This window comes from Chroicocephalus ridibundus, chromosome 3, assembly GCF_963924245.1.
Source record: "Chroicocephalus ridibundus chromosome 3, bChrRid1.1, whole genome shotgun sequence".
Lineage (NCBI taxonomy): Eukaryota > Metazoa > Chordata > Aves > Charadriiformes > Laridae > Chroicocephalus > Chroicocephalus ridibundus.
This window is the reverse complement of record NC_086286.1, coordinates 124,357,438-124,370,818: the sequence shown is the minus strand read 5'-3', so window position 1 is coordinate 124,370,818 and position 13,381 is coordinate 124,357,438. Positions and strand designations below refer to the sequence as shown.

Sequence of the window (13,381 nt, the reverse complement as noted above, 5' to 3'; positions counted from 1 at the left end):
CTTGTAGGCAGGGGGTACCTCAAAACCTCCTCTCCCGCGGGTACACCCGCCTGTGAGCCTACTCTCGATATCTGCTCACCATCGTTTTGCGTGACTGTCACTTCAAGCCTGTCTAGTGAAATGATGGCTCACATCAGCTCGCTGGCACAATAGTATCACATCGCCTGAAATATCTCCTAAATATCTATTTTTATTTATATTTTTGTGAATGAATAAGGAAAGAGAATAATGGGATAAGAAATGTTCACTCCAAGAGGCTGAGTCGGGAAGTGTTCTCTCTCCGACGGCACTATTCGTTTTATATTGTGAATGAAAGTGTGCGTTTAAGCTGATAAGAATAAAGTGTTTGAACGTTAGGCCTTTAGACTACTTTTGTTTCCCTTCACGGTAAATGACGGTAATAACACCACCCCCACCCACCCCACCCCCCCAAGAACACTCAGATTTCGCAAGATGCTGAAGAAATGCGTATTTAACAAGAGTTCCAAATCTTTCCTCTAACTTTGACGTTAGATATTTACACTGACAGATGGTTATCAAATAAAGTGACACTCAAAAGCGAGTTCCAAACCGGTCTGTAGCACTGCTACACATTTCCCAAAAAGCTCCTTCCTTTCCCCACACGAGATCAAACTGCCGATTTAACAGCCCGGCGCCAGGAAACACGTTTCTCAAACTATCAGGGATCAACTCGATTAAATGAGTAATGATAAAACGAGTCAAGAAAGCTCTGGATTCAGCGGGAGTATCCGAGAGCTACCGAGGAATAGATCACTTGTAAAGCGCAAATGGGCTGTGAAATGTGAAGTGCTCTAAGCGAGTTTGAACGTACTTCTGTCAAATGTCAAATTATCACTATTTCGGCAGTAACTCCAAACTACGCTAAACAGCGGGGAGGGAAAGAGAGAGAGAAACGGAGAGCGTTTTATGTTTACAAAAATTGATAGACGCAAGTGTTTGTAACCTCTTACCTCTTCTTATCACACCTCCTTGCCCGTTCAGTACAAGTCCACACTGGGCCTCCACTGAGCTCTTAAATAATGAGAGGAAAAAAAAAGGAAAGAAAGGAAAGAAAGCAATCAGACACTGAAACCCACAGAGAGATCACACAGCTTTTGCTTTGTTACACGACTTGCATGGGAACAATAGTTAAGGTGAACTGGAAAAACACAGTTACTCTCCTCGAACTCAAGCGCTCTGGCGAAATCCCACCGCCCCTGCCCCACAAAATGTGAAATAATTATCACTTTCATTGCCCTTTAAAGGCGAGTTTCTCCTGAACTGGGGCGTTAGATCGGCAGTTACTTGTCAGGATAGAGACACAAAAAAATAGTCTTGAAAGAAGTGTGTTCGCGCTCTACAGTTGCGTGCACAACAGTAAAACACACATTTATATAGTATTTTTGTGTGTTTAACTGTATATTTATATAGATATGTATAGCTAAATTCATATATATGTTTCGTGACACGTGTATACCGACTTACAAAGTGTGCAGAGAAGTAGACAAAGAGCACAAACAACAGACGACCTACTGGGCTTTGCCGGCTACACGGAGTCACAAGGGTGTTGTAACAATGCGTGTGTCCACACATAGGTGGGGATGAATATGCATCTGTGTGCGCACACACACAGGCACCCATGTGTGAGCGTGGGGCGAAGAACCATCCAAAAACCTGCCTAGGGCTTCTGGTGCACATCCGAAGAGATCTCACTTCTTTATCCTCCTGTTACAAGGCTGATTATTTAGGGATCTTCGCCCTCCTTAATAAATATTTTTATTGGGATGATAAAAGACTTGAAAGGGTTGGGTTTTCTTTGGGTTTTTCCTTATGTTGGGGTTAAAAAAACACAACAAACCAAACCTAAATCTTTGCCCAGTGGAAATGTGTTAAAGACGCATTTTCCTCTACAAACAAACGAGGTATTGGACATGAAAGAGGCCTTTAAGGGTGTTAACCTACTCAACAGCCCGTGAAGAGTTAAGTAAATGCGGAGAGAGTCGGTGCATAATAAAAACCCCACTTTACAAAACAACCTTTACAGTCCTGGCTCTCTCCCCCACTTTCACCATATTGGCGCTGGCCCTGTAAGACCTTCCTTTTCAAGGCTCTTTTTTATTTTAAGTGTTCTGCCTTAAAGTGATTATGAAATCAATATGAAAAAAACTTGGCGACTGAGCATAAATTAAAGCGGTGATGGGAAAAGGTGTGACAGTTTTCTTTGTTGCCCATGGAAAATCTTTTTAGGGCACTGAAAGATGCCACTCCAGCTCCAAGACTGTTTGCATCTGTTAGGCTGACTTAAACCGCCCTCGAAACTATTGGACATTCACTTAAAATTCTGTGCAGGGAAAAGTATATTTACATTTGTTGCATTTGAAATGAGGCATATGCTGATGAACGTTTTAAAAAGAAAGAATAAGGAGAAAGGGGAAGACTGGTTAGACCACAATTTTGGTTTAAAAGTATTTGTGTGCAGTCTTGTTTCTCTTCACCACCAAAACGCTTCCCTCTAAGCCCAAGGTGGTATTCGCATGAGTCCAAGTTTGTTCCGAATCATCTCAATCATAACAACAAATATTAATATTTTCAACGTCTCACCGTTCAGGCTTTTCGATACCTCACTACACTCCCTCTGCTGTTCGGGAAAAGAGGGAGGAGTAAAAATAAAGAAAAGATTAGGTACAAAGACCTAAGTCATTTACTTTCCAATAAAGTGTGATCGAAAAAATAATATTTTCCGAAGAAAAGCTGTTTATTTTTTTCTTCTCTAAATAAATAAAAACTGAATGTGTCTCTAGCAGCTTAACCAACCTCTTCTTTTTTTTTTTTTTTTTTTTTTTTTTAAAGGGAAACATGTTGTTTGGTCGGATGACATTGCATAAATGACCAGTTGAATGGCACTAAGTCGAAAATTGGATAAACTATGGTGCTTTTTTGCCCGGGACTTAGGCATTGTCTGCTGTCTTGCAAACGTTCCTAATCCCCTCTTTTGAAAAATACAAGGCTTTGTGCCTGCCAAAGAAAAAAAATTTGTACAGATACAAAAAAATCAGCAGCAGACGTGGTTATAAAAAGGAGTAAATAGGTTTTAGTTGGGCTGAGCAGTGAATGGCAGATTTTTTTTTTTTTTTTGAGGGGGGTAACATAAGGAGATCCTTGTGAAAAATGTAAACAAAAAATGGCCAGAGAGGATAAAATTATATAGTGAATTTTAATGGAGAAACCTAGGTTTAAATAGTTAGGGTTTCCTCCTCAGAGATATAAAAGATAACGTTCTTTGTTGTTGGGTTGTTGGATCATTTTCCTCCTTACAAAAAAGGAAAAAAAAAAAAAAGATTTATTTTCTCCGATATAAATAGAGATTTGGTGGGGTTTTTTGTTTTGTTTTATTTTTAAGGGAAGAAAATAAACCTTCTTAGTTTTACAAACTTCGGGGTTGTTTGGTTTGTTGGTTTTTGGTTTGGTTTTTTTTTTTTTTTTTCCCGAGCCTTTGACCACTACGTATTTTTGGAAAGACCAACATAGACAGCTTTGTATGACTGGGAGCGAGATTTGGGGGAAAAGTAAGTACAGTAAATACGGTCCTATTTGTCTCTCCCCGCCGATCGGGAAGCCTTTAGTTCCTCAGCTCGTCGGGAGAAGGAAGGTTTGCTTTTGATTTGGGGGACGTTTCGAAAAGGGTGTTAGATACTGGAGGGCGTTGTTTGCAATTTTGGAAACAAATTTTATTTAAGCTACCAGCTCAATTTACCGGAGGTGAATTTTTAGTGCGGGGGAAAGGACTTTTGAGCGAATAAAGCTGAGGTTTTGATGCACAGAAATAGAATTTTTTGATGGGTCCAGATGACGGTTAGGGGGGAACAGATGAATGATTAGACAAATAGATAGATGAATTAGCTTTATCTGCTTGTGCTTCTCTCCCTGTTAACAACTGGATCGGATATTGCGAGGGATTTTTACCATACTGAGTATTTCTGAAGAACGTTTGCTCCCCTTTATTTCTTCCCTGCCTCATGCCTCGGAGTTGAACGGAAGGTTTGCCTTTGTATGTCGGAAAGCAGATTTATCTCCTGCCCTGCCTTTTTTTGCTGTTTTCCTACTCCATCCCTTCCTTAACACATTTGCCTGCTCTGTCGGTGCAAGTTGTTTAAACTGTTCCGTTCGCCGGAAGAAAGGAAAAGTTTAGGAAGAGCCAGAAGATGGGTTTGGGTTGGTTTAATTTCTGTGTGACTTTGGTAAGGGCTGGTAGAGGCACACACGGACCCGCACAGGCACACACGCACCCCGAGATCTCCGGATGAGTCCCACGGTCTCAGCCATCCCAGAGCCACAACCTACGCGGGGAAGTCAGGAGCGAGATTTTTTTGTTTGCTTGCTTTTTTATGGCCAAGAATGACCACTTGTTTGTTTGTGGGTTTTTTTGTTTTTTCTTTTTTTTTTCCACCCCACATTTTTTGTTGCTACTATTCTGGAGGGTGCGTGCTCCGGATCGGATTTTGGATGAATCTGCCCTCCTTTGTATGAGCTGTTTTGAGCAGAGGAGAATGGGGAGGGTGAGGAGGGGGGGACCAGGGCAGGGGGAGGGGAGAAGAAGGTGCCTCGAAAGGAGATCGCATGCTATTTACCTGCAAATCGTCTGCTCCCGAGGCTGCAAGCCCGAGGCTTGGTCCTGGCAGGAGTCTTTGATCTGGATGCATCCCATATTGGGATCCATGGCTCATAAGAGACAGGTCGTGGCGGCGGTAAGCATCTAAGCACCCCAGCTCTCTCCTCTGCTCGTCCAAGCAAGAGGACTTAAGCGCCCGCGCATTGTGCAGGTTGATAAAATCAGTGGGTTCCCCATGGTGGATCTGCTGGTAGTATTGCTGGGAGTGATGGAGAGAGTTCAAGGAGTAAGCGTCGGGGTTGACTGCCGGGTGGCTGTGTTGGAACTCGTAGTGGAAGGACTGGTGGTGCAGTGGGGTGTACTGGTGGTTAGTGGAGAAGTACGGGGAGGCGAACTCGGTGCCCGTGGTAGAGTAAGTGAGAGGAGATGAGGAGGAATAGGCGACGGTCGAGTTGGCCACAGACTCCAGGCATCCAAGCTGCATCAAACGGTAACTGTTTGATCCGTCATGACGTATCTGAAAGGAAGAAGTGAAAAGAAGACCCCAAAATTGGAGGTTTGTCATTGAAAGCCCCGGGTGCGGTTCTTCCAAGCACGCTGTCCTGCATAGCTTCTCCCCCTGCAGAAGCGTCTAAGCTTGCGAGCGGCAGCCCCAGCAACAAAAGATTCTTTCCTACCTTGGGCTGGTGCCATAAAGGTCTGTTCAAAAACCCGTAAACAGCCCAGCCTGCCCTTAATACCGTCAAGCAAAAGGAATCCACGCACTGAAATAAAAACTATCTCTTTCTATCCGTCCATCCATCCATCTAGCCATCCACCTCCTGATCACAGCTGTAATATCTGGGGCTGACACAAAAAAAAGTCATCAAACAGAGGAAACTACCGAGAATACACACAAGTCCCGTCCCTATGTTACAGCGTTACACATTGAGAAAGCTTTGCCGCCTGCTTGCCTTCCTTTCTTCCTTCCTTCCGTTCTTTTTTTTTTTGAACCCCTATTTTTCTTTCTTTTTAAAATAACGAATCAGATCCAAAATTCCCCCCCCCTCCTTTTTCCTACGTTTCGAAAGAAAAGGGGAGTCCTGCTTTTTTAGTGAGAACTCCCCATTCCTGGCGAGCTGGTGGTGATTTCTCTGCACTTCATTATATTATTAGGGGTATTATTCTGATTTTCGTTCTGGCAACGGTTTTAACGTGGTAATGAGTTGCCCTTTCTGGCGACAGATGTCATAACGAATTTTCTCTCTATACTTCTTTAAGTTATCTCTGAAGCCGGATTATAATTAAATGTAACGGTCCAATATGGATTTAAAAAAATGGAAACAACCACACAGGCACATCCACACACACATATGCACACACAGGCACACACACATCCACACACACGCGCGCGCACACACACACACACACTCACACACACAAAATACCTCTGCATCGTGGACGAGACCTGGAAAGGTAGTTGACATTTTTTGGTTCTCCGGGAAAAAAAAAAAAAAAAAAAAAAAAAAGAGAGAGAGAGAGGGAGAGAGAAAACTCTGGATAAAATTCCCCTCTCCAAATTAAAAAAAAAAAAAAAGAAAGAAAAAAAAAGAAAAAATTGAAAAATCCAAAGTTCATGTATTTCCCCAATTTTTTTTAGAAAAAATCTCTACAGACAGAGAGAATTTGCAATGTATCTGCATAGATCAGATCTCTCGCTTTTCCATGCACCTCCTTAAAAACCTGTAGGAACAAAATTTTCCCTCTGCACAAAAGCTGCTCCCTGGATCAGATTTTGTACTTGCTGGGTATTTCTTTGGCTGATGTCGTAGGTCCCTTGGTAATATAGAAGTTTTGAAAATTAAGCATCAGCACTGAGAACTGGGAGGACAATAGATAGAGGAGCTTCATCCCAGGAGACAAGGAATAAATATTGTATCTTCGCCTAATAAGGAACTGTAGGTTCTTTCAACATTTTTATACATTTTTTCCTCCACTCTTTAGAATGCTTTTTCTTACCCAGGCTAATATGGGAGCTAATCTGATCGAAGGGGTTATTTTGTGTACATTTTATTGGGAAGACTTAAAGCTAATATATATTAATATATATTATTAAACCATCCTTTTCAATAGGTAAGTGCTCCTTCCTGTTGATTATACTGCTTTTAAATACTGACCAGAATTTAAGAGTGCACATTTGTATGTGTGTCTGTTTAACTGTATTTTTTTTTCCCTAAATGAAAACTATGTGGTTTGTTTTGGTTTGGGATTTTTTTTTTTTCTTACCCTTGCATTTACATCGAATTTAAGTCCACCCCACACTCCAACCTGCTTTTAAAGCTTCCTAATATGCTATCTTACAGGCTTCTTTAAATAGCATTTTCAAACATAAAACTAGGGTGAGAGCACAAAGTATCACTGCAGTGACATATTCTATGGAATTATACGTAAAATACATATAGATCTACGGAATTACATCTGTAATAGGAGAAAGGAAAAAAAAAGAAGGGAAGGGAACGTATGAGCTGAAGACCACTCTTTCGACATTTCTAAGTGCCGATATATTTTAGTGTTGGGAATGCAGGGACGCTGCGTAGCCCTGGGTTGCAAAGCAGAAGGGGGACGTTATTAATTTATTTAGTGACACCGGTCCGAGGAGTTGCCACTCGGGGGAATAAGTCCTCTCTGCGTGCTCAGCCCCCCACCCCCACCCCCTGTCCCTCTGCCCCCAGGTAGTGGCTCTGCAGCCCCCGAAGTGACTGCGGGCTCGGCACGGGGAGCGCTCGGGGGGGCCGGGAGGTGTGTGTGTGTGTGGTGGTGGGGGAGTCACCCGCCCTCCGAGAAGATGCCAGCCCAAATGGCATTTCCCGGCGGGGTGGCTCTGCTGATGGCTAGTTTCCACAAATGATAAGCCTGGAGATAGGAAAGGGTGTAACTTGCTTTTAATTGCCATTTAATTTGGGTTGCTTTTAAGCGTTTAAACTGCGAAGGTGTCTTAATAATAAGCCGCGGGCAAATAAGCATGTGGCTCTCTGCCGCTCTCCCCTTCCTCTGTATTTTTTTTTCTTTTCTTTTTTTTTTTTTTTTTTGAAGGTGCAGGTTTTGGGAGGGTTTATTGGTATCTGTTCATGCAGGCTAACAGGAACTGTCACTCAGCCCTCTTTTCTGCCTCCAAATGGACAAAGACACACGACTGGAATTGAAATGCATTGTCTGAAACGGGAAAGGGCGATGGGCCGGGCGGGCAGAGGGGTCAGCGGTGAACAACCCCCGCCTCTTCCCCGGCCGGCTGCTGGGGAGCGCGGCTGGGCCCCCCCCGAGCACCCGCCCCGGCCGTCCAACGGGGAAGGGAAGTGGGGGGGAAGGAAGGAAGGAAGGAAGGAAGGAAGGAAGGAAGGAAGGAAGGAAGGAAGGAAGGAAGGAAGGAAGGAAGGAAGGAAGGAAGGAAGGAAGGAAGGAAGGAAGGAAGGAAGGAAGGAAAGGAGGAATTGTTTCTTTCTCTTCATTTGGATTTCCTGCAGTTCTAACGTTGTTAGTGAAATAAAAATATTTTTCCCCATATATTCTCCCCAGTATATATTTGAGAAAATTCTAGGAACTCTTCCAAGTTCAGATTTTCTTTGGACTCCTCAAGATTTTGGTAGTTGCCAGAATAAAAGAAAACGTAGAAATGGGCAAACTTCGCCCTTTCCAACTCCCAGTTGGAGCCTGGCGAGCGCCGTGTGAGCAACCGCACCAGCCTTGGACAGGACGGCTTAGACCTAAAGAAAAAAAATAAACGTTAAAGAGACCTTGAGCACACCCTCCTGACGGAGGAAGAAGTGTCCCTTCCCTTCGAGGAGGAAGGCAAACCCCCTCCTACACAGCCAGGTCACCGCCACCCTCCCCCAGCCGGCTATTTACACTGTTGCATTAGTCCTGTCTGGGATTTTATGTTTTTGTTGGAGGGGAGATATTTTCTTCGACCTCGCCAAGGCAAGCCCAGCGCAGTGAATAAACAGGGGACACAGGGCGAGGGGACACGACCCGGGCAGGGGGGCGCGGAGCTCAGCTCAGACGCTGCCGTGATTTACCGTGCTACAGGGCTGAAGTGCTCCCCACCAACTCACCTGCACGGGACACTTTATCCGTCTATGCCATATTTTTTTTTTTTTTTTTTTTTTTGCCAGAAAACTACGGGTGTGAGAGAGGTGGAGAAAGGATTTGGGCGCAGATCCCTTTATTTTGAATCCTGTGGGTGCCGCGGTGCAGTTATCACCCCGCACCTGAGCGCTGCGGGGGAGGACACGCATGGTGCAAGGGCTGATGCTTTTTCCCAACTCGTTTCCCGAGCGGCCAGGAGATCACCCCGCTGCAAGAGGTCCGTCTTGCTAGAGATCTCACCCCCTGGTCCGACCCCTTTCCCCCCTCCAACCCCCCTCCCCACGCACACGCAGCCCAGACAAACCCACAACCACACCACCAGCCAGCTCGGAGCCCAACTTCGCTTCAAACAACAACAAAGCCACCAAAATGGTTTTGTTTGGAGGAAAGTTTATAAGAAACCCGGCTTGCCAGATGCACGTTACTGGTCAGTTCCATCTGTTAGCTTCGCTTACAGACCCTAAAAAATCATATAGACCATTTGCGCTTTTAACTCCACCCAATCCAATTAATAACGCGAGTCAAACTGCAAAGCACTTATTAATTGCTCCCAAAGAAAATCTTTCAGGAAAGTTAATTGGGAGCTTTCTGGTTTTCCGAGCAGCGCCATGAGATAATGGTCAGAGCAGACAGACTTCGCGTTGAGTTTCATTGTGGCTGGGCACGTTGTTTATCCCCTGCTTAAAGTTTGCTCCTGCTCCTAAAATACAAAAAGGGTGGTTTGAGTGTTTTTTTTTTTTTTTTTTTTTTTTTTTAAGGGGTCTGAAAAAAAAGCTGACTGAGCTGCTGGAAGGGGTAGGGGTGTGGGGGAAAAAACCCAAGAAAATAAAAGCTCCCTCTCTGGGATCATCTCAGTTTCCCTGGTAGTTCACTGAACTGTGCAAAGCGGCTGGTGCTGCTGCAGGGACGGAGTCTGGGCTTGACATCTGGCGGCTGTATGAGAGCAGCTCCCTGGACTCACAGAGCTCTCTCACCTCGTGTTTGACTTACAAACATTTCCCAGCATTTAAAAGCCTGAAATTACAAATTTTCCTTTCATTTTTCCTTCCCGCCTTAGCTCCTGCATTTTGTTGGTTGTCTAATAATTGTTTATTTCCTAATTAAGAACCTTCTCTTCTGCTGAGAGTGACCAAAACTTGGTCCTTGCTGGACCTAAACCTCTGACAACTTTTCCTGGAGTTTCTCACGTCTGAAAGAGTCCAGTTCAAGCCATCACAGGTGTCAGCAATAAGCGGTGCCAGGACATTCCTGGAGCAGGGTCCATCCTCTGCGATGCCCTGTTCTGCAAAGGACCCAAAGAGAAGTTCCCCTTCAGAACCCAGCAAAGGCTTTTTGCTTAATACTCTCTCCCACCTCGTTTGTCCTCTGCAGTTCCTGAGGTTTGGGGGCTGTGAGCTTTGGGGACACTCAGCTGACTTAAAACAAAAGCAGCCCCGGGGACTCTTTTGTGCATCACTGGGTCCTGCCCATTGTTTGCAGATCTATTGTTGTTGATGCTTTGTCTCATCCCCCTCGGCAAATCTTTTTCTCCTTCTCCCCTGGTCCCATCGCACTCCTCTCTCTTGCCTGGCAGAGGGGGTGAACCTGAACATGGGCCCCCTCTGTGGTGAACATCACCCTTCCCTGAACTTTGCATGCAGGGAAAACCCTGGGAGAGGCCCAGATCCCTGTGGGTTGGAGGGAGGGAGCTGGTGGCACCCCCCCACATGCACACACAGACAACCCACCTTCATTTTGAGGCAAACCTGTCCGTGCACCTATCTTTCCACTCATCCAAACAGAGAGACAACCCCAGTCTGGTAAATAAATAAACCCTATACACTTTCAGGGGGAAAACAAAAGAGACCATAATGAGAAATTTTGGTATTATTTTCCTCTTGTTTCCCTTTAAGAATCATTATTTTGAGGGTAGAAGTTACATTATATTGCTTTTTCTCTTCCAAGAAGGAAAAAAAAGGAGAGAGGAAGATTTGACACTGCTGTTCACAGACTGTAGCTGCAGGCAATAAGTGTGGGGAGTTTTGCAGGGGGTTTCTTCAAGCTGCAAGACCAGAGATGTCCTGCGAAAAACTGCCCATTCTTCCCTCTGAACGTAGCTAACCTCTCCAATGCCCACCACCATGTTTCCTCTTCCTTGCAAATTTGTATTCTGCCTCACCACAACAGCCGAAAGGCAACATAATGGGACAGAGAAAATGCATTTGCAAGCAATTAAAATGCTGTGAATATATTAGTCGAAAATTAAAGGGGATAACTAGTGTCTCCAGTCATTTCTTTGATGGCAGCAAGACTTCCTGCTTGCTGAGGCTTTCATGAAGACTCAAGAGCAGCTGTATTTCAACCCAGGTGCCTGGCATGACTCAGAGTAAATGCGAAAGGGAAAGGCGAGATGGCTCCAAAGATGTTGATATTGATCAATATTGCCTTGCAAAAAAACCAAACCAATAGTCATTTGGAGTGAATGCCATTCACACCAGTCTGTGCAGGGATCAGGAGGGCAGAGTTTGTGGCTGCTGCATTGCAACATGACTTTCCAGGCATTTGGTAAGGGTGATCTATCGACTGCCTGTCAATAAAAGACCCTCTTCCCTTCCTTTTTCTGGTTCGCCTTCCCTTGTCCTCATCTTCCTTAGTCTCTCTCTTCCCTGCTGGCTGCTGCCTATTGCTAGTCAAATGGGGCTGTGAGCCCCACAATCTCTGTCCCTGCCCTGTTATTTCTTGTGATAAGAGTGGGTGATATGACTTACCCACTTTCTCTTTCAAGCTCCCTGTCCCACAACCACAGGTTTACTTCTTACACAGAACTGCTCCTCATGTTTATCCTCTCCACTCAACTGATCTTGCAGCCATCTCATTTCTCTCTCTCCTGATTGCTTCCTCATAGCTCCCTGAGCTGTTGAGTGCCCCATCCCATCTGTCTGCTCTCTAGCTAGACCCCAAGAAAACAAATTCTCTTGGCTCTGGCTTGTAGAGGTGCGGAGATCCTACTGGGGAAGCTGCCTAGAGCCCCTTCTTACACAGCTCCTAGGGCTGTACCTGCTCCATGGAGGCCTCTCCACCTGGTCCTCCTTGACAATAGCCTCTGGTGTATCTTGGTCTTCCACACACTTCTGCTTTAAGGCATTAATTTCATCGCCACTGTTGTGTTTTCAAGCTGTCTACCCACCTTTTCTCTCTCCTTTAGGCACCTGCATCAAGAAAAACAGACTGCCTCCACTCTTCCCCTGTTGGGATTTCCCCCCTTCCAATATTCACACAACACTGTGGTTTTGCCAGTGCCTTTTACTGCCATGTTCCTAATTTCTTTCAGCATCTCTACTGCATCCCTTGGGGGGTAACATGACAACTGTCTGTGGCATCTGTCCCTTCTCCAGTTCTGCAAACACCGAGACAATGAAAAACCTCCCTCCCTCCTTCCAGCTTCCTCTTGAAAGCAAAAGCTTCTTCTGTCAATTGCTGCTGCCATCTTTTAGAGACTATTTTTATTTCCATTGACCTCTTCCGTACTTGAAAAGTGTCCTATTACTTCATTATCTGGCTCCTTTTTGCAGTTCTACATTCCTCAACTTGGCTTCTCTCACATATCTTACACTTACTTCCCTTCATGAGGTAATCCTCCCAGACCTCTTCTCTCTTCACCTGATCTACCCCACACATGTAGGTCACCTTTTTTACCCTTAAATCCTTTCTTTATTCTGTGGCTATCTGAAGGTATTTACTGCTGTGGGCAACAGAATCACAATAATTTTGGAAAATCCTTTAATAATCTCTTTCTTTTTCCTCCTATCTAATGATTTGTCAGTTTTCTCATATTCTGTATGTTTTGCTGTTCTGAAAGGGGAAGTTTGGTTATAATCACAGGCCTAACTAGACTCTAATTACTCTTCTGTGTCAGAGCCTTGCCTTCCTTCGCATCAGTAGCTTGTCAGACACTTCTGTGCTTGTAAGTGATTAATGCTTTTAAATTTGGGGAAAAGAAGGGGTCACAGATATCTCAGCAGTGTTTTGTGCCCTCAAGTTAGTACCAATGAAGAAGCCAGAAATTCTCCCTTAAAGAATCTTTCTCTATGACATTTTTATTTTTTTTTCCAAATTGTCATCACATCTTTTCTTGCTGTGACCATACTTTCTAACTGCTTCACCTAGGATTTCTCTAGCAATATTGCTGCTGTAAGTTATTTCCACTACATTAGCCACCCTGAGAAACTGTTAAAAGGAAACATGGACTTAACCATCTCTGTTAATGAAATTATGTTCATGAATTTAGTGGTAGAGCATAATGAAACCTGGTTCTAGATAACCACACGATGGTGAAAAGCCTCAAAATTATCCAGAGTCCTGGTTTGAATTCTTGCTGCACTTCTTGTGATATGGAGATTTGAACCGAGTCCTTCTAGACCTAATAATTTGTGGAAAAGTTTATGGGTTTCAACAGGGATATTCCTCAGGACAGGAATGGAATGGTGGAAGAAATTAAAGTTAGGAGAGCTATCCTCTGAGATTCCCACTTGGCTCTGTAAACTGTGGAGTCCATACTTTCCTTAATATAGCCTGATTTCAACAAAATTTGTAAGACACATTCACTGACTTTTTTTTAAACTACTACCAAAGAAAAGTTATGAGGCCCACTTCTACAGAAAGCATTCTAGG

The 13,381-nt window shown here is 44.2% G+C and overlaps 1 protein-coding gene across 4 annotated transcripts in view; it reads right to left on the bottom strand.

The window, feature by feature from the left end:
- Positions 1-6,083, bottom strand: part of TFAP2D (transcription factor AP-2 delta) — a 48,198-nt gene extending 42,115 nt beyond the window's left edge. The window contains exons 1-3 of one of the 4 annotated variants that reach the window (XM_063327815.1): positions 6,037-6,083; positions 4,629-5,126; positions 972-1,032 (exon numbers count right to left, since the gene is read on the bottom strand). In XM_063327815.1, the coding sequence (XP_063183885.1) occupies positions 972-1,032; positions 4,629-5,126; positions 6,037-6,075 (598 nt within the window). In that variant the 5' untranslated portion in view covers positions 6,076-6,083. The other 3 variants (XM_063327817.1, XM_063327816.1, XM_063327814.1) reach the window with 3 other exon arrangements.
- Between the last annotated feature and the right edge of the window lie 7,298 nt (positions 6,084-13,381).